Here is a 21,791-nt window from a genome sequence, read left to right as displayed (position 1 = left end):
CTTGCTCCATAGTTTCTATCAATGCTTTCTGCCTCTCCCTCTCAATAGGTTGATTGGTGTAGTCCTTCTCTTGTAGACTACTTGAGTGATGATGGCATGATCAATGATTGGTGGGAGAAATCCCTCTCTCTCTAGCACATGGTGATGGACTATTCGTCCTTCTTCTCTTCCTCATTTTGATAATGGTGACGATGGTGGCTTCTAGGTTTATGACAAGGCAAAGGAGATGAAGTTGTCTATCTGCCATTGATGTTGATGATGAGAAGGAAAATTAAAACCATTCTAAAAGCTTTTTAAAGCTTTTACTAAAGTATTTACTCATTATGATTTTTAAGGCTATTGTAATCTCCTTTTCCCACACATCAACAACTTGAGTTTAGACGATGTGAATATGATCTTATTTCAGTATAGGATTAGGTTGTTTGTTGCTGGGCTAAGGACATTACAAAAGAATAGTGCAATAAAATAAAGTTAAGACCTTTGCATTTAAAGCACACACATCCCTCCCCCTTCTAAAAACTACATAGGCACCCCCCATGACCTTCTAACACACATCACAACTTCTCCACTCCAAGCAAGGTATATAAGAGCAAGAGTCACCTTGGGAGGAGCCCTCATGAGAGGAGAGTGAGACAAGGATACTCCTATAAATAATGAATCAAGGAGCCACCATCTTTTGTCTTGCCACACCCATCACCACCTACCCTACCTAGTTGAAACTTTGTCCAAGCAAGGAATCTAACCTCTTGATGCCATTGCCACCCATGCTACCAACACTTTGGATGCAAGCATTGACATGGCTATAAACCTTAGTGGAGAGGTAGTGAATATGGTTCTATTTCATGATCAAATTCCTAGTCCTCAAAACCAAATTATCATAGCATAGGTTCATATTGTTTTCTTCTAATAAGCATTAACAGTTGAGGTGAAAATTTGTGATGTTATTATTCTTTGTACTAACCCTCTATATCGTGCTTGTGCTACTAGGGAGTGTCGCTAGCAAGTTCATTGTGATATTTTCAAGTTGTCCCCTAGCCTTGGAGTAGGATGGTCATCGAGGGTGGACCACGTGGTCACTAAGAGTGAATCGTGTTGTTGAAAACCACTTAGTATAATGGGCATGAGATAGGTGGTGAATAAGGCCAACCCTAGTGTGTGACATCACTTACAAAAGTGGAAGGGTCGAGTGTTGGGCCCAGAGAGGGTTATTGAGACAAGCTCATCACCTTGCCAACTACCTAAGATGAGGTGTGTATAGAAGATAGCTACCACTCTCTATGAACCAACTGCAATGTTAGCTACTCTCATCTCTAATTGCTAGCAAAGTGACTATCTTAAATAGGCATTAGACTACTATCAGGGTGATCATCTGACATTTTGCCTAGAAAGTAGAACCAAAACTCCCATGTTTAGCTTAGTCTACCATTCCCAGAAGGGGGATTGGATAGTGTTGCTTGTAGAACTAAGACAATCAATTAACTACTCAAGACCCCTCTATGGCTTCAATGAGGGATACCTTACAGATCCATTCCCCTTTGTTAAGAAAATGGCCCATGATGTGTAATGTGCACAATAGTTAAATTATATAACATCAAATCAATCACAAAACAAACTTGAACTTGTTTCCCTACAAGTAAGCATTTCATACCACTTCACCTCCCACTTTGTCAAATGACTAATCTTTGGTTGCACTAGCAAACTATGAGCCCCCACTAATTTGTAGGTAGTGTACTAGGACTAGGCCGTGTCACATAGCTTGCTCTTTTATCCTACAAACACAATCTGCCTACGTTCTGCCTTTGTGCTAGGTCCAAAAAAATCTAGGTAATGGAAAAGGTAGGAATAGTAAAGGGTTCATGCCATGATGTTGTAGTTGTTAGCATTAGAAGAGCACAAATAAATCTTATACGAACTAGGCCTAGGGACAAAAGCTAGAAACGCCGAGAGAAGGAGACGGATTGGTTTGCATACTCAAAGTTTTTTTATATCATTTAATATGGTTGATCTTTAAGGTGCCAATACCTCCCATACAAGTGAGGCAAATCAAAATTGGTCCAATCCCTAGGAATTGAACACACTTGGAACACGCACGCACGCACACACCACACTGGTGTAAACCAACGGTTAAAGAGAGACATGGGAGGAGGATATCATTGAAGCATCTTACGTTTAGAGCTACCTGCTTGGAATGCAATCTAAGATGGGATTAGTATGCCAGTTATTTTTTAAAGCTACCTGCTTGGAATGCAATCTAAGATGGGATTAGTATGCCAATTATTTCCTGGGATCTGTTGCAATGGATGGCCGAGCTCCCTGTCGGGGAGAGGCTTATCGACCTTATCAAGAAATGCAGGCAGAAGAAGAAGCAGAAATCGGCCGGCGAATCCATGCTGACATAATCAAGATGGGCCTGGAAGGTGACGCCTTTATTGGCAATACATTGGTGGGCATGTATGGTAAATGCAGTGCGCTCGTCGATGCACAGCAAGTGCGTCACAAGCTTCCTGTCCGTGATGTAGTCTCGTGGAATGCTCTCATTGTAGGACTTGCTGAGCATGGTCTGGTCGATGGAGCGTTTAGATGTCTTGTTGAGATGCAGCTTGAAGAAATTCCTCCAGATGATCTCTCATTCGTGTGCTGCTTGAAGGCTTGTGCCATGGTTGGAGCTCTAGAACAAGGTCAACTGCTACACGCTAAGATTGCTGAAAGGGGTTTTGAAGGTGATATCACAATTGGTAGCACTATGGTAGACATGTATGCCAAATGTGGTTCACTTGTTGAAGCCTATGATTCGTTTGCTAGGCTACCTGTTCGGAATTCTGTGTCATGGAATGCGCTTATTTTAGGTTATGCTGAACTTGGGCTTGGTGACAGAGCACTCAGTTGTTTCAAACAAATGCAGCTAGAAGGGGTAAGCCCTGATGATATAACATACCCTTGCAGCTTGAAGGCATGTGGGATTGTAAAGACTGTGGAAACAGGCCAAGGTATACACACAGAGATTGTCAAAAGAGGTTTTGACAAAGATCTTTTTGTTTTTAACACAACAATAGATATGTATGGAAAATGTGGTGCACATCCTGAAGCGCAGAAACTGTTTGATCGAATGCCAATACAAGGGTCATTTGCTTGGACTGCGTTGATATCAGCATATGCTGAACATGGACTGGCTGAAGAAGCTATGAAGTGCTTTCAACAAATGCAGCTAGAGAGTGTGCCTCTAAGTCCTGTGGCATTTGCTTGCAGCATAAAAGCATGTGGCCTCACTGGAGCTCTTGATATCGGCCAAGAGCTACACTCTGAGATAGTTATGAAAGGGCTGGAAACAGATTCTTTTGTGGGCAACACCCTGCTGGATATGTATGGTAAATGTGGTTTGCTTCTAGAAGGGCAAAAAACATTTGCCAAGCTGCTCAGTAGGGATGTTATATCATGGACTGCAATGATAAATGCATATGGTGAAAATCATGAGAGTAATATGGCTGTACAATGTTTCATGGACATGCAAGAACAGGGTGTGAAGCCAAATGCTACAACGTTCCTATGTGTTCTTGGTGCATGTAGCCATGCAAGCCTGGTTCTTAAAGGCCGAGATTATTTCAAGGTGATGACAGAAGAACATGGAATTGACCCAACAGCAGATCATTATGCGTGTATGGTTGACCTTCTGGCACGATCTGGACATCTTTATGAGGCACAGAGATATATCGAGACCATGCAATGTCTGCCATCTGAAGATGTCCTAAGAACTTTGTTGAGCGCTTGTAAAATTCATGGGGAAGTAGAACTAGCATTGAGATGCTTTCAACAGCTTGTTTTCTTGAATCAAGATGATGCTTCTGTGTACTTAATAATGGCCGACATTTATGCCAGTGCTGGCATCTGGGTTGATGCAGAGAGAATGCAAAACATGAGAATGAATGCAGGGGCAAAGAAGAAACCTGCAAATGCAGTTATAGAATTGAATAGAAAATGTCATGAGTTTGTTATTGGAGACATCCCAGTTAGGGATATCTCACCGATGCTAGAAACCTTGTTTGAAAATTTGAATTCACATGTGAAGCTTGAAGGTAATATTCCAAATCTAGATCTGGTGCTGATGCAAAGTTCTTACCAATAAAGTAGCAAATTTTGTAAACTTTGTAGCTTAGCATTGCCTGTAAATCTGGATGTCGTATGTATATGAATACAATTTGGACGAGATGTGTGATCTGTTGCTGTCATCATGTGGGGTAGCCTGATGTCCTTTTTTAAGAGTGTGGTCCTTTGCTGAAATTGCAGGCTTGTTAATGACATGGGGATCAGCTGTTATAACTTCAATCTGATGAAACTCATGAGCATACTTCATCATCATCTCTATTTCCATCTCCAATGTCAAACTCTGGTGGATCATCATTTGTCATAGTTTATCTGCTTGGCCTGATAAACATAGGAGGATCAATGGCATGTCCACAACCGTCCTGGGACGGTACGGTCAATCATATTTGTCTTTTTGTCGGGTAAACATTGCTTCATGAAATGAGTCTTAGCATGGAAATTTGTTTGTTTTGTATGCATAGTCATTCCTGTATGCAACACAATTAAGCTTGTTCATTTCAACATAGAAATGTAGAATGTAGCCTCACAAAGCCTGCGTGATGAATACACGCTATAAACTTGCTATTATTATATGTGCAAATGTTGGAAAACTCCACATTACTACAACCAGGCATGCCTTCTGTAGTACAATGTTTTAGGTCCACTCCCATTCTCGCTCATCAAATAACAAAAAAGGTGGGCCACTACTACAAACAGCTGTTCCATATGAAACAATCACAAAACAGATGGTGCTCTCAACAAAATCCAAGAGGTGAATTATTGAGAGAAGCACCACATATATGGGTGTGTAACTTCACAGAAGCACCGTTTTGTGTGCATAATGGCCGTTCTTCTCTGTCCCACTTAACTGCGAGTGTTAGAACTGTATACCTTGGTAATGGACAAGATGGAAGATCACAGTCACATCGTGTGAGGTGCGCCTGGACTAGTACTTCATGCAATTCAATACCTATTTAGTGAAGGTACTAGGTTGTCGTGAAGGTGAACTAATCCAGGATGCATTTTGGCTGATATTCACAAAGTCAAATGAGGGTAAACAACTCAATGGTCCTATTTTGGCTTCAGGTGTACAAAGTGACATGAGTTTTTCATGATCAAGCAATTTGACCTTTCTGGCCTGCTTTTTGCCATAGTAATCTGTTTGGGTGACATGTTTCTTTAGGCCATAAAAGAGAAGACTTGTAAAATAAAATGATTATAATAAGATGGTTTGGGTAACTTTTTCGATCTTGAAGAATAAATATATTCATCAGATTTTACATTAGGTGACTCTTTGGATCTGAGAAATTTGGAGATACTTTGAAATGTCTCCTCTTGCCATAAGTGGACCTCTGTACCCTCTTCCATCAGTTGTCTGCTCTCATTGGAGTGCTGTAGATTTTGAGCTTTGTACAGTTATGGCAGTAATAGCTGGTTAGTATCCATGCCTGATCTTTTAGCTTTATATTTGAGAAGCCCTTGCTGGATACAAAAGTCCCAAAGGTGCCCAAGGCTTCACCATCTCCTTCATAGAATCATGATTAGTCCTTCAAGAGTTGGGAGTTCATTTCCTGACCCCACTAATAGACCTTGGTCCTTGAAGATTAGCTCACTTTAAGCAGCTTGAATGGGATTAGGGGTGTTCACAGTGTGTGAACTATGCCCTCACGACTAGGATTATGGGATGACAGGGAGCCTACTACCATTAGGAGACTCTCTTAGATGAGACAGGGCTTGGCTTTCTCCATTTCTTCCTTGGTCTTGAGATATATTAGCTACTTTAGGGCATCATTATCTCACAATAGCGTTATCACACCAGGACGCTCACTACATTTAGGATGGGTGCTTACAAGATCATCTCATGTTCCATGGAACCCAAGTCTGAACTCTCTTTTGAGGGCAGTACAAAGTCACTATATTTTTAGGGTTTCTTTAGGGTTACACCATGCGAGAGTATTTTAGGGTTTCTTGCAAATTGATAGGCACTATGTTAGTTGGTCACTATCACTTCCAGCAGCCTAACTGCAGCTACACACTATAGCATGTGCAGTGCCTGAGCTTGGTATTAATTAACTTTTTTTCATCATTCAGCTGAGTTCATCTTGTTGTATTTATTTTCATTTTACTGGAGCACCCTTTTCCTTCTTCTGCTGCCATCTCTCACACGTATCATTGCCTATACACTGTAAGCAGGCTGCACATCTTTGCTAGCTTCTTCCTCCCTTGCCATAGCTGTGTTTACGACCTGCTCCCTTTTGCCCTGCTTCTCCAGCTGTGTGCTTATCCTTTCCACCCCTTTGCCCTGCTGTTTTCACCCTGCCTTCACCTTTTCTTGGCATCAAACATTTTCCCTATGCAGTTCTCTTTGTTTGTGGCTGCTGCCTGCCCACTGTTCAATTTTTTGCTCCTGCCCAGGTCTGGACAGCAGACCTATGTTTTGCTGCTCAACAGCTTGCTGGTCATCTGCCAAAGGCTGGAAAGTGTTGCATTCTGTTGTTGGACTGCATGATGGGCCTCTGACAAGGCCAGAGATCTGCTGCTGGCAGTCAAAAGTGCTGGGCCACAGCATGAAAATGCAGGCTGTAGTGAAAATGCAGGTGGGGCAACTTGCAAGCTGGGTGACTGCCAGGATATCGTACAGGGGCTGGGTGGCAGCTGCATAATGTAAACACAGATGTCAGTGATCATCAGCAGGTCTGAACCACAGCCAGGGTAGTGGGATGATAGCTGCAAACAAGGCGTCTTAGCAGGAGAAAGCTGCATTCCATGAATTGAGATATTTGCCAGCAGGGGTGTGGACAGCAGTGGGATGTAGGTGCCAACGATGTGCTTAGAGAGCTTAAGGATATTTTATTCATCCATCAGTCTGACCAGAGCTTTATTGCTCAAAGTAGAAGCAGGCCTGTCTCTTCTATGGAGATAACTCCTGCCCTTTTGCTTAAGATGACGACCTGCAAGAATATAACAAACTAATATCTTGGAGTTGCTGATGCTTCCTGCTGTTGGTCACTACTACAGATCTTTCAACCTACTGTCACTTCTATGAAGACTCCTGTGATTTCTCCTGTGATCTGCAGTGACTCCTGAGACTGGTGTGGCTAACTGGAATTCTTACAACCTTCTGTTTGTTCCTGACATGAAATATTTTTTAAAGGCTGCTGTATAGACTGTTTCAGACCTGGTTCTCAGTAAAAATCACTGTTTCTGTTATTGTTCCACAGACCTGTACTGGTGGCAGCAGACCTGCTGTAGCTTCTGTAACTGTAGTCTACTGATCATCCAGCTCAAAATAAAATATTGTTCATTGCTGTTGTATTTTGATGCAGACTGCATTGCTCTGATTTCTTGCTACAGTGATTCAGCCCCGGCAGTTCAAATCTGCTGCAATTTCCTTGATGCAGATGAATAAAAATCCTTTTCAAGCCTCATTCCGGCTGCAAATGTTATTTCAGACCTCCTGTAAAGAGTGAAGCACAAAGAAAGATAAATATTCTTTATTTTGGTCCAGTGTCCAGGCCTGCTATAGAACTACCCCAACACTTAGAAAACTCTTCTGAGCAAGAAGCATAAATAAGAGTTTTTCAATTTTCTAATTTCTGGTATGCTAGTGTGGGTTCCTGCCATTGCCTGTAATTATTGAATCCTGTGTGTGCACAAGTGCTGGAATCTGAATCTCTGAAATGCATCAACAAGTGATTTATGTGAACTATTATGGAATCTCTTTGATTGACAGACATCATACTTATCACCATCAAGTATAGGAGAATCATGCAATCTTAGAGATAAATACAACATTGAGACATAGAAATCATTCCAATGCTGAAGCAAAAGGAAAAAATTACAACTGACTAGGGGGACTACTGAGTTAATGAGCGATGTATAGATGGCCTGCACACTGTAACATGAGATAGCAATGTAGAGGTCCCAATTTCTGATACATATGAGTGAGCTATTCATCTCAAGCATGAAGCACAATTGTCTAATTCAAAGAGTACGAGATTGCATAATTTATGGAGGAAAGAAGCAAACTAGCTGCTAAAGCAAATCATTGCAGGAATAAGAAAATGAACAAAACCTCCGACTGCTGATCTGATGAACCACAAAGGAGGCATAACCACAGCCTCAATTAATAATCAATCAAGCTTAGTAGGCACAGAGGCTTTGTAAGGGGGAGACAAACTCAACCTCAGCTTGCAAGTTCTAGCTTCTAGGCTACCTAGGAATCAACTCTCAGACAGTAGAAGCCCCCCTCTCAGTACATGCACCTCATGATAGTAGCTTCCTCCTTCAGCCATGTCTGCCTCCACCTCCTCTGAGAGCTGCCCCAACCTGCACCTTGTCCATTTGTGCTGCCATAATTGTATCAGCCCTCCTACAGTTGTGCTACGGGCAAGGTATAACCGGGTTTTTGATTAACAAAAGCTTCTTACAGATTTATATCCTAGTTCTTATAGTCATGACAAATCAATTGTTGAATGTAGGGCATAGTTGCGGGAAATGTCGGAACAGGAACGGGAATGCCACGTCATCAAGGAGATACGAGGGGCTCATACTGCGTAGTATTCTACTTAAAAAGATTCTAAGACTTGCAAGAAAACTTAATTTATCAATACGGAAGTATTGAAGAACTTAAAGCTGAAGGTTGAAACTTGGAATATATAGAATGAAAACATCTTTTTAAATTTATAACGAAGGGAAGGCCAAACTTACAAAAGATCAAAGATATAAAGGCTGAGTTTAAACATCAAGAACTAAAAGTGAAATACAAATGACAAGTCAAAAAGAAGCAAAAAGAAAATACAAATACATCAAACATCTATCTCATCTAGAATCTCTTCCTCTTCGTCATCCTCATTAATTTCATTATCTTCATTCTCTTCATCAACATCCTCCTCCTCTTCATCTTTAGCTTCTTGCATGGAACCTGGATTGTTTTCATCTTTATGAAATCCAATATAAAGATCATGAGTATACTCGGATTTCATCTTTGTTAGCAAACGCAAGTTTGCATTAACAAAGACTAAATCATCAACCTTCTGAGTGCCTAGCCTGTTTCTCTTCTCGGTGTGTATATGACTAAATGTGCTCCAAAGTCTTTCAAGTGCAGAAGATGCACAAACTTGGCTTAAGATTTTGATAGCCAAGTTTTGCAACTCTGGAGAATCAGCTTCATAGTTCTCCCACAATGTAACTGCACCTACATGGAATCTACAACAGTCCAAAATAATGTATAGTTAGAAAAGTTGTATTAAAACTTTATATAAATTGAAAAACTAAGCAATTTTGTGAATTACCTATCATGTTGCGCATCAGGCCAGCCAAACATGCCTTCTTTGTTGCAGTAGTTAGCGAGTTGAAATTTGATTTCCCGATGTTCCTCAAGACTTGTGACCAATTTTTGAAGTGTGGTATTCCAGCCTCGAGTTACTTTAGCATCTGACTAGAGTTGCTTTCCCTTGTGTTGGAACTTTGGATCCAAATTGTAAGCAGCACAATGAAGTGCTGAGTAGTATTGGTTCCATCTGTTGACTGCAAGCTCCTCAATTTCTTGTTTGTTGGGTGGAGCAAGATTAAGAGCACGGATGTTTTCAATGAGATGATCCGTTGCTTCGTATACTTTACCGATATATGGTACATCACCATCCACTTGCTGCAACAGATTTACCATGGGTAAGCATAGAAGCAATTGCTTTGCTTCCTCCCAATACTCATCTTGGGTTACCATTGTGTAGCACAACTAGCCCAAAGCTGTCTTTGAAGTAGACCATGATGCCCAAGATGGACTAGCGACCATTTGTTTTAAAGCTGGCCTAATGTTGTATAGCAGACGAAGCATAAGGAAATTATAGGCAAACCTGGTCTTTGAATATTTTAGTAGCTCCTTTTTGGCAAATTGCCTATACAAGGCTAGAGAGAAATGATGGCAGGTGACAAAAGAAATGATTTCCTTGCATGTAACAATTGTACTCTTGATCCATGCTAATGCTCCAATGTCTTTCAATAAATTATTAAGACAATGGGCCATACATGGACTCCATGTGATATGGGGATACTGTTACTCTAGTAAGGCACCTGCAGCCCTATTTGTCACCTCTCCATCAGAGACAAATTGAAATACATTCTTAGGTCCAACATACTCAACAGCCTCAGCCCACATCTCACATAAGACAGGAGCTGTCTTTTGCGAGGTACCACACTGTGGATTTTATATATAGAGGCTTGCCACGACATGCAGCAAGGACACCTTCCAAGGAATGGCTGTGTATGTCAGACCAACCATCACCTATGAGACTCACCCCATAGGTATCCATTGTTGTTTAATTGGTGTGATGGCAGGCTTTACGCTGATCACTTCCTCTTGTATAAGTTTCTCATGTAGTGCATCATAAGAGGGAGGTTGGTAGGAAGGGCCAAACTGGGCTATTTCAAAAACCATCTCCTTAAAAAAAGGAGATCGTGCCACATTAAATGGAATTCCACACGAGTAAAAAAAACGTGCGACAACTGCATCTACTTGAGCCTTCCTCTGTGGGTGCCATGCAGTGAACAAATTGCCTTGTTTTCCATGAGGGATGGATGATGTAACTTGTGTTCCGCTACTTGTCGCATTCGCAAGAAAAGTGGCAGACTGATTTGCTCCGCTCTCACGAGCTCGAGTTGTAGTTGAAGGCATTAATGCTCGGATGACGTGAGTGTCCTTTTGGGGCCTAGTTTTAGGATACATCTTGACATCCCTTGCCATGCGAGCACAATCCTCTGGTGGTATCTTGTCGCAACCTTTGATACCATGACCGGGGACATTAAGGAGATGCGCCATCACTCGATCAGCACCTCCATTTCTTTTGATGCCACAAAAGCGACACTCAAAGCGTCCCTATTGTAGGACCCAATGATGCTAACTTTCTGCCACCAATAGTCACTTTGGGTCATCTCTCTCTCTCTCTCTCTCTCTCTCTCTCTCTCTCGATTTCATTTAGTTGGGCTTCTATGGTTTGAGGCCTCATTATGAGGTAACAAGGGAGAGAGAGAGAGAGAGAGAGAGAGAGAGAGAGAGAGAGAGAGAGAGAGAGGAGAGATTATTTATGAGAGAGAGAGAGTTCTGTGACCTATCATATACATAATGACTCAACATTCATGAGTAATTAGACTTGGCATAAGAATAAGGCTAGAGAGAGTGTGTTTGGTGGTTCATGTAAGAGAGAGAGAGATGTTATCTATGATTAAAATCTGTTATTAATTATTAAAATCATTATAACAGAGTGAGTGTCCACTGTCAAGTATTACTCTGAGAGAGAGAGAGAGAGAGAGAGAGAGAGAGAGAGAGAGAGAGAGAGAGAGAGAGAGAGAGAGAGAGAGAGGATTCTCTGTTGCAGTATCTGCACTGTGCGGACCACTGGATTGGGGTCATTTACTGGATTTGGTTACAACACAGTGCAGAGACATCATTCAATTCACTGTTGATGAGATAGGTGCAAAATCAGAGAGAGAAACAAGAAGAGAGATGGGCGTTTTTCCTTGTTTGGCATCAACGACTTGAAAGAGGGAGATTCTAATCTATTGCTCTAGAGTCTGTTACATAGGTCGACTTTATGGCAGGTGTGGAGTATGCGTGGTGCAATCGTCTTCATACGGAAATAATAATACGATATGAAAAAAAGCTTTTTTAAAAAGTTCAAATATTAACATTAAAGGTTAGAACGAAACGTTTCGTTAGTGACATAGAATGCTATGTAAAATGTTCTAGCCGTCAAATTTAACGAACAAAAAACGTATTGCCAAAATTTAACCGTCTTGTCCCGAAACGTCTCGTGAAACATTCCGGACCCTGCCTAAAATGCCATGTGGCACCAAAACAAGAAAGCTGAAATGTTTCATCTATGAAATGCGTTTTGCCAGGATCATCAAAAGTTTCGGAGTTTTGGACTAGATTAGGGGCCGTTTCGCGTAACTATGACTGCTGTAGCCACAGCCTCAACCCATAGACACTAAGGTGTCTAACAATGCTTCATCATGGTATGGGCCATCTCGATCACATTGCGATTCTTCCACTTCAAGATGCATTCTCCTAAGGGGTGTTTGTATTGGCAAACTCTTGATGAATACCACAATCTGCACAAAAACGAGTAAACTCATTAGAAACAAATTATCCGCCCTTATCCAATCGTAATGCCTTTAGCTTCTGGCCCGTCGATCGTTTCTCCTTAAAGAGTAATCAATCCTTAAAGTTGGAGAAAGCCTCTAACTTCAGCTTCAAGAAATAATCCCATGTCATCCTGTTGTAATAATCCACAATTAGCATGAAATACAAGCTCCCTTGAAGGGACTCCGTCCTCATCGGTCCACAAAGATTGATAGAAACAAGCTCCAAGGGTGTGGAAGACTGCCTCGAAGCCTTGTTGGGAACAATGTCACGAGTCTACTTCCCACGGATGCAAGATACACAAGGCTGGTGGCTCACCACAATATTCGGCAAACCTCGAACAAATTGTTCCTTTGGTGCCTTCCGAAGATAATCATAATTGAGGTGGCCAAACCAAGCATGCCAAAGCTCGAATGTAATTTGAGAGATAAGAATAAGATAAGCCAAGGCAAAAGAAGACCGCAACTTGTAGACTCCATTCTCCTCATAACCTAAAGAAAGAACATATCTTGATCCATGATCAAAAATCCGAAAAGAATCCTTATCAAGTTCGACCAACACGCCAACTGCACAAATCTTGTGCACTGAAAGGAGATGGTACCCCAAAGCCAGCACAAAGTACCTCGGATGTATGGGCACCACCACGTCCATCTCGAATAAGATGCATGTTTCCCCATCGTCCCTATATAGCAATAGATGAACTGTCACCAATGAGAATCTAGCCATGCGAAGGCCACAAATGAGCAACACCTGTTGTTGAAAAAGGAGTCATGTGCCGTGAGACACCACTATCTACAATCCACTCCCAAGTATATGGGGCTATCAACACAACATCAGAAGCTGTCAAAGTCGAATCCTCAACCACCTCCAAGTGGAGGAAAGCAGCTAATGAGTGAGTAGCCACCGCTCCAGAATCCTTCAAAGATTTCTCTTTCTTCTCCTTCTCCTTCTTCTCCTTGTCGGGGCAATCCTTCTTCCAGTGACCTGTTTTGCCACAAATGTGATAAGTAGACTCCTTTTCTTTGTCCTTCGTAGATTTCTCCTCCTTCTTTTTTTGGTCCTTCCCCTTCTTTTGAGAGGACTAACCAATCAAGGCCTCAAATTTCCAAGCATTAGTTCCTTTCAATTGCTCCTCTTAGTCCAAGACTATAGGGACCAACTCTTGCCACCAAAGAGTCTCAAACCGCCCTAAAGCAATCAAGGTGGAATAAAAACCACTGAAACGAGGCGGTAACTATGAAAGAAGAGTTATCGCCATGTCTTCTAAAGTGATCACCTTGCATTTTGAACTTGCATTTGAAGCTGCCTCATCTTGTTGATATACTCCCATATAGAAGATGACTTGTTGACACTCATGGTCCACGTCTGTACATCCAAAGAAACTTGCTTCATGACGGTCATTCGATTGTATATCTGATCAAGCTCTAGCCATATCTCCCGAGCCACCGTCAAATGCTCAATATTAGAGATAGCAGTTGTAGTACATGAGAGAGATAAAAACGAGCAAAATGGGAGCATTGAGTTTATCCCAATGTGCTTGAGCCTTTGCCAACTCCACCTTATCACTGGAAGAGAGTTTGGACTCGTCTTGCAAAGGAGGACGATGAATAGCCTCCGTTACAAGCTCTGCCAAATCATAGGACTCTAGAATGGCAAGCATCATAACACGCCAGATGCAGTAATTCTCACCATCGAGCTTTTGATCTAATGGAAGAGCCGGTGAGATGGGCACCTTTCGGTCCATGATCGCTTGAAACTCTGTCTCGGCCTCCAAAGACATCTTCACCTACAATGGCTGCACAAAACACAAAGAGCAGCCCCCTCTAACTGTGAGAATACAACCTACTAGGGCTCTAGTTCGCTTGTCCCGCTCCTTCACCCACCAAAGGCAATGAAAAGGTAAAATCTGCACTTGAAGACCCAAAACGCAGCCTTCTTCCTTCTCTAACAGCAAAAACTAGTAGCAGCTTTAGCAAATCTTCTTCTTTCTTGCATGCCCATGCTCACCTCAGCCTTGTTCTAATGTGTAGCCCACCTACTCACACTTGAACGTTGAAAACGCAACCTTGTGTCGTGCTAAGATCTCCTCTTCATATAGGTCTTACGGGCGTAGGAAGCACCGGGGATGTCAAGGTCATGGAGAGTCGGTAATGTTCGTGTCTCCCAAAATCCGTAGAGTCAATGCTCGGAACCCTTCGTCGGAACCGTTCTCACCACACCGTAGCCTACCGCTCCTTTTCTTCAAAATATACCGCCTTGATGGAACCCTAATGTGTTCTCATCAGTTGAAGATTTCTACTTCATACTTCCTACAAAGCAAAGATTCTTCGTGGGATAGTATAGAACAAAAAAAGATGTGTATCTTGCCCCGAAGAATCTAGAGCCCTTGACTTCCAAAAGAGTGGAGTAGGGTTACGGACCCTACTCCCTTTCCTATTTAAACCCAAAGAGGTATTAGGTAACATTTGCACAACTAGGATTTAGGGTCCTATCGGTGATAAGTAAGATATTAGATAACATTTGCACAACTAGGATTTAGGGTCCTATCGGTGATAAGTAAATAGTCTTTTGACTCGTAGAGATGTAAACAATCAAGATCTCCGTGCCTTAGGGAAGATTTGAACTTGGATGCCATACAACAAGCAATGGATTTGGGACCTAGAGCATTTACCACTTCACCCTCGAGGCAATTGATCTCAGTTCACTCTCTGTGGCCCCAAGGGGGTGGATGATCCACCCTCATCTGAAAATTTGTTGCTCGATTTGGAATTTTCGGTTTTGGTTAACAACTATTAGGATTTAGGGGACTCCCAAGGATTTGAGGTCTTGGGGTCCCTCAAGAGAGATCCCGAGGGGATGGAATGGGCCACTTCTTAACCACAAATTTCGAGTTGGAGTAGTGCTTCTCGTCCTAGCTTTGCTTGGTTAGAAAAGGATTGGGAAGTAACATAGTTATTCTAGCAAGATTCAATCAAGATGTCAATAGCTTACCTTCAATTAGATCATTAATGGACTCTATGTTTTGTCCAATTGGGCTTAGATTAGCAGGCATAGGAAGAAGGTTCTGCATGAATCACTCCATCTTGTTCTTTGAGATTGACCATATCGATATGGTCAATCTCAATAGAGTCTAGAGTGATCATTGCAAGATTTTAGATACGAAAGAAAAAATACAAGCTAGGGGGGAGATAGAACGATACCTCGTGACCCATCACAAGGGCAAACTAATTGTAATGAGAGGATTAGCTTGAAATTGAAACTATTCGGAGGGATTCCATTCTTTCATGCGACAACTCGAAAAGAGTTTGAAATAGGGTATTCTAGGAAATTCCAATAATGAGGTTGATTGATACACCCGACGAGATTGATGCTAGTGTACGAACAATCATAGCTACTTCGATGGAACTCTTCGAAATTGGAGTAGATGAATAAATTAATGGATTTTGTGTATAAATTGTTGATGTGTTATCACCATGTCTTCGAAAGTGATCACCTTCCTTGCATTTTGAACTTGCATTTGAAGTTGCCTCAACTTGTTGATATGCTCCCATATAGAATATGACTTGTTGACACTCATGGTCCACATCTGCACATCCAAAGAAACTCACTTCATGATGGTCATCCGATTGTATATCTGATCAAGCTCTAGCCATATCTCCCAAGCCACCCTCAAATACTCAAAATGAGAGAGAGCAATGGTAGTACATGAGAGAGATAAAAATGAGCAAATGCGAGCATTGAGTTTATCCCAATGTGCTTGAGCCTTTGCCAACTCCACCTTATCACCGGAAGAGAGTTTGGACTTATCTTGTGAAGGATGATGAATAGCCTCCGTTACAAGCTCCGCCAAATCATAGGACTCTCGAATGGCAAGCATCATGACTTGCCAGATGTGGTAATTCTCACCATCGAGCTTTTGATCTAATGGAAGAGCTGATGAGATGGGCACCTTTCGGTCCATGATCGCCCGAAACTCTATCTTGGCCTCCAAAGATATCTTCACCTACAATGGCTGCACAAAGCACAAAGAGCAGCCCTCTCTAACTGTGAGAATACGGCGTGCTAGGGCTCTAGTTCTCCTATCCCGCTCTTTCACCCGCCAAAGGCAATGAAAAGGCAAAATTTGCACTTGAAGACCCAAAACGGAGCCTTCTTCCTTCTCTAATAGCAAAAACTAGTAGCAACTTTAGCAAATCTTCTCCTTTCTCGCACGCCCATGCTCACCTCAACCTTGTTCTAATGTCCAGTCCACCTACTTGCACTTGAACACTGAAAACACAGCCTTGTGTCGTGCTAAGATCTCCTCTTCAGATGGGTCTTACGGGCATAGGAAGCATTGGGGATGTCAAGGTCGTGGAGAGTCGGTAATGTTAGTGTCTCCCAAAATCTGTAGAGTCAATTCTCGGAACCCCTTCATCAAAACCATTCTCACCACACCGCAGCCTACCGCTCCTTTTCTTCAGAATCTGCCGCCTTGATGGAACCCTAATCTGTTGTCATCAGTTAAAGATTTCTACTTCCTACTTCCTGCAAAGCAAAGATTCTTCGTGGGATAGTATAGAAAAAAAAAAGATGTGCATCTTGCCCCGAAGAATCTAGAGCCCTTGACTTCCAAAAGAGTGGAGTAGGGTTACAGGCCCTACTCCCTTTCTTGTTCAAACCCAAAGAGGTATTAGATAACATTTTCACAACTAGGATTTAGGGTCCTATCGGTGATGAGTAAAGAGTCTTTTGACTCGGAGAGATGTAAACAATCAAGATCTCCGCGCCTAGGGAAGATTGATTTGAACATGTATGCCATACAACAAGCAATGGATTTGGGACCTAGAGCATTTACCACTTCACCCTTGAGGCAATGGACCTTAGTCCACTCTTTGTGGCCCCAAGGGGGGTGGATGATCCACCCTCATCTGAAAATATGTTGCTCGATTTGGAATTTTCGATTTTGGTTAATAGCTATTAGTATTTAGGGGACTCCCAAGGATTTGGGGACCTGGGGTTTCTCAAGAGAGATCCCGAAGGGATGGAATGGACCACTTCTTAACCACTTGAAATTTTGAGTTGGAGTAGTGCTTCTGGTCCTAGCCTTGACTTGGTTAGAAAAGGATTGGGAAGTAACATAGTTATTCTAGCAAGATTCACTCGAGATATCAATAGCTTACCTTCAATTAGATCATTAATGGACTCTACGTTTTGTCCAATTTGGCTTAGATTAGCAGGCATAGGAAGAAGGTTCAACATGAATCACTCCATCTTGTTCTTTGAGATTGACCATATCGATATCGATATGGTCAATCTCAATAGAGTCCAAAGTGATCATTGTAAGATTTTGGATACGAAAGGAAAATTACAAGCTAGGGGGAAGATAGAACGACACCTCGTGACCCATCATAAGGGTAAACTAGTTGTAATGAGAGGATTAGCTTAAAATGAAAACTGTTCAGAGGGATTCCATTCTGTTGTGCGACAACCCCAAGAGAGTTTGGAATAAGGTATTCTAGGAAATTCCAATAATGGGATTGATTGATACACCTGACGGGATTGATGGTGGTGCACGAATAATCATAGCTACTTTGATGGAACTCTTCGAAATTGGAGTAGATGAATAAATTAATGGATTTTTTGTATAAATTATTGATGCATTATCTCCCTATTAGAAAAAAAATAAACTAAAAAATGGGTCCTTAAAAATAATATAGTTTAGATGTGGGCCTTTTGGATTGTCCAATAGGAAGGCTAGATGTTGACATCCATGGAGGGTGAATCTTCTCTCTCCAAATCTTGGGCTTTCTATTAAAAAAAGGGGTAGTGGGGGATTAAAAAAAGGGATAATGAATAGTACACAAAATTTGAGTTTCTCTCACCTCGTATTTTCCTCCCTTTTTTGGGAGAATTTTTAATTTCGGTTTTTTTCCCTCTCACGAAATCAGTTTGACCCAAAAGTTGAACAACATACCACTTTCCCTCTCTTCTCTATACTCGTGAATTTTTGTCTCCATTGAAGCTCCATGCTGAGAGTAATTAGGGTTTTGAGCGTTCTGCTTACCTCTGCACTTTCTTCTCCACGTGCTCCAGATTTTGGGCAAAACATAGATGCCCATCTCTCTTTGCATTTTCTCTTGTTTGCTATTTTTTTAATAGGGTTTGATGTCGTTTCTTATTGTTGTTGTTGTTTTATTGCAGAGGTTGTTTGGGGCAGGAGACAGAGATGCTCGTCTCTCTCTCCTTTCTTTCCCCCCTCTCTCTATGTGTTGTTTCTCTTTTATGTTGTGTTTTCAATAGAATTTGATGTTGGTTCTAATTATTGTTTTCTTGCAAAGTTTATTTGGAGCAAGAGACAAAGGTATTAATCTCTCTCTCTGTTTGGTTTTTTTTTTTCTGATATCTTTTCAATACAACACAATGTTAGTTCTAACCCTTGTTGTTGTTTTGCTGCAGAGATAATTTTGGGTGGCATTGCATAAGTGCTTATCTCTCTCTCCCTCTCTCTTTCTCTGTGTACGTTTCCTCTTTTCTACTATTTTTTCAGTATACCTTCATGTAAATACTAACTCTTGCAAAATTGTCTTTTGCAGAGATCAATTTGGGCAAGATTGGATAGGTGCTCATTTCTTTCTCTCTCCCGCGTACTCACACAAACTCTCTCTTTCTTCCTCTCTGCATTATCCCTTTTTTACTATCTTTACAATAGGGTTTGATGCTAGTTCTAACTTAAGGATCAATTGTTGTTGCAGCACTTAACACAAGGTAGAGTAGAGATTTTGTAGCTCAATTTACAGGTAAATCTACCATATTTTGTGGTGTCAAAATTTATTCATTTAACTAGTAACTTTTATAGTTGATGGGATTGATGTTTTCTTATGTCTATCATTTGCAATGGGTTTTGATTAGCAATGATTCAATCTTATCTTCAGCAAATTAGCTTATAGGTAAATTGGCATTGTTTTGTATTGCTTCTATTCATGTAGTTATCTAGATATTTTTTGCTAAAAGAGATTTATGTAAGTATTTTTGTTAAAAGGGATTCATGCAGGTGTTTTTTTGTACATGCAGGTATTGTACAAGGTTTAGGTGAAGCATATAATCCTCCATCAACTATTTTGATATGGTGAGTGATTCCTTTGTGTTGGATGATATGGATACGCTGAAAGTCGATGGTTCAAAAATCCTCTACTTTATTGGTCCTATGTATCCATTTGGATCTCCATGCCAATTGGCAACGATCCATGAAACTCTTGTATCATATCATCCATATAACACACAATATGTTGAGTCTTAGAATATCTCAGGTGTCAATCCAATGTGCTTATTAAGATTTGCATACCATGTGACTGCTATCCTTGTAACAACTACTTTATAATACCCACATTTCATACAATGTATTGAGTCAAATCAGACTCCTCTTCATTATAATAAAATTTATTTTGGCGAAATTCTCTAAGTATTCTTGTGCTATTCTTTTTATTATATTTCATGTAAATGGTATGATTAAAGTGATGTCTTGAAATTAAATCTATACTTTGTGTTGATGTATATATCCACATGCATTTCGATATCGATATTTATGTCTATTTATACAAGTGTAAACATCTCTTAATGCTAGGTTGAATTGTATGGCATATTAGTGATTACTGGATAGACTTAAAATGCTTATTATTTAGTGGTTAATACATACTTCTTTACATCTAATGTGTAGGTTCTAATGCATGAGAGAAGAATAAGCATTCTCTCGATAGAAGTACGTAACAGAAAAGACGAAGAAGGGAATTGGATCATTGATACGTATCATTGCTCATCTCGGGTACATATGCATCTAAGTATGAAGGGAGCTTTTAGGGTGAAAGCATCTGGAATTGCAGATGTATCAAAGCACTGGAAGGGTAAAATTTTAGCTATCAGACAAATGAAAGTTGATTCTCACCTTGTAATAGAGGCGTTTGTACAACATGTATTCATGTAAAAACAAATACACATTGCGCCCACTGTGCCCTTTCAATGAAACATTGCAAACAGTAAGTATTTGCAACTCATTGAGAATGAGAACTTTCATGATACCTATGTAACAACTTGTCTTGTATTTACAGAAGTATACCCTTTGGATTGCTGTGAGTGGTAAAATATTGAGAGTTTCACTGGTTCTTTTAAGTGTTACCACCTCGAAATTGGTAGATTGCTCTTTGAGGGGTGTACAGCTAAGCAACTCGCAAAGGACCTTGTTTTCTTCTATGACTCCAAGTATATATTACCTAAGGGAAGTCGAGAATATGGAACCCTTGAGTATATGCACATATCGAATCTCAATAGTATAGAATGGCCATTGTGTAGTAGCGACATTTTGCACATGTGTAGCATAAAAATTTCCACAGACATATTGAATTCTATGAAGCCAAGCATCGGCTCAAAGAATGTACATCTAAGCTGGTTCATACTGACTGCAATTTTTGCACACATATTCAAGGAATGCAAGGGTTTGAGACATACCAAAAGCACGTACGTCATAAAAAATACATCAGAGGACTATGTAACAAGGATTCTAGGCAAAACTTGGACATAAAAAATAACTCAGTGTCCTGACACAGTGGAATGTTGAGTCACAACAAGGGACATGGCTTTCAGGTAAAAATTTTCTCTCTTAGTTGACTATTATCTTAATTTGGGATGAATCGACTAACTTTCCTTTCCAATTATAGGTACTTTGTCGCATGACAAACTTTATGCCTAGTGTTCAAGTATCATAGATGGAGGATGCTCAAGGGTAAATGGTTGTGCCTTGATCAAGACATGCGTGAAAGTGTAGCTGTGGATGTTACTATCATTTGTGAGGGCCGTGAGCCCCAAGTATTGCAAATGGAGGATGATTGGCCCTTGAGTATAACGTGCTAGGAAATTACAATGTTAATGCAGAATCCACCTGTTAGCTTCTATTTTAAACTAGATGGTAGGAAAATTCAAAGCCGAGCTGAGGATACTATTACCAGTGGAAAGTGTGTGGCTCCACATATTTTAGAAATTGTAGAGTCTCCCTAAAAATCCCAACACCACAAGTTGTAATATCCAACACTTATAAATTTTTGGATTTTTTTGGCCAATAGAATATTGTCGCTTACAAACTTGCAATATCTAAAAATTATGATATTTATGCAAAATTATACACTTGTTACACACTTTCCACATCAACACATTTACATATGCATGTAAAGTTTACAAAGACGTAAGTAAAGCCATAACTAAATATTGTATGTGAACAACCCTTAATGGTTTAAAACTTAAGGTTTTTAAGGTAGAACTAGTTTAGTTCTTGTTTCATTGTTTCATTTCACACTTTCTCTCTTCATCTCTTTATATCCACCACATCCCTCCTACCTGCTATGATGGATGCTCGCATACACTTTAATGAGTGGATCCAGGAGACTATCTTTGCCAACCAGGGTGACGAGATATTCCAGGTTTTCTCTAAGAACTTCAACCTTGAAAGCATGCTCTCATCACTGGATCCCCCCCTTCATGTTTTGGAAGACTTTGTGAGCACCGTTGCTACATGCACATACTCCATCGAGGGATGCGACATGACTTG

The 21,791-nt window shown here is 40.8% G+C and overlaps 1 protein-coding gene and 1 pseudogene across 4 annotated transcripts; one reads left to right on the top strand and one right to left on the bottom strand.

Annotated features, from left to right (window-relative positions):
- Window positions 1-2,082: 2,082 nt before the first annotated feature.
- LOC148034925 (pentatricopeptide repeat-containing protein At2g13600-like) lies at window positions 2,083-18,677 on the top strand. Of its 4 annotated transcripts, none has more exons than XR_015691131.1 (3): window positions 2,083-4,070; window positions 4,282-4,468; window positions 18,656-18,677. XR_015691131.1 is itself a non-coding variant. In XM_087679871.1 (2 exons), exons 1-2 carry the CDS (start codon window positions 2,297-2,299, stop codon window positions 4,323-4,325), a joined length of 1,818 nt encoding a protein of 605 aa, XP_087535997.1. In that variant the 5' UTR covers window positions 2,083-2,296; the 3' UTR covers window positions 4,326-7,292. The 4 variants fall into 4 exon arrangements, 1 of the variants encoding a protein (XP_087535997.1); XR_015691130.1 differs by lacking the exon at window positions 18,656-18,677 and adding an exon at window positions 7,432-7,669; XR_015691129.1 differs by lacking the exon at window positions 18,656-18,677 and adding an exon at window positions 7,404-7,668.
- LOC148034926 (uncharacterized) lies at window positions 6,416-10,528 on the bottom strand (annotated as a pseudogene).
- Window positions 18,678-21,791: the final 3,114 nt, after the last annotated feature.

The sequence above is a fragment of the Lygodium microphyllum genome, chromosome 6 (assembly GCF_053477565.2).
Source record: "Lygodium microphyllum isolate KBCC chromosome 6, Lygodium_microphyllum_v1.1.10, whole genome shotgun sequence".
NCBI lineage: Eukaryota > Viridiplantae > Streptophyta > Polypodiopsida > Schizaeales > Lygodiaceae > Lygodium > Lygodium microphyllum.
This window is presented reverse-complemented; position numbering and strand designations above follow the sequence as displayed.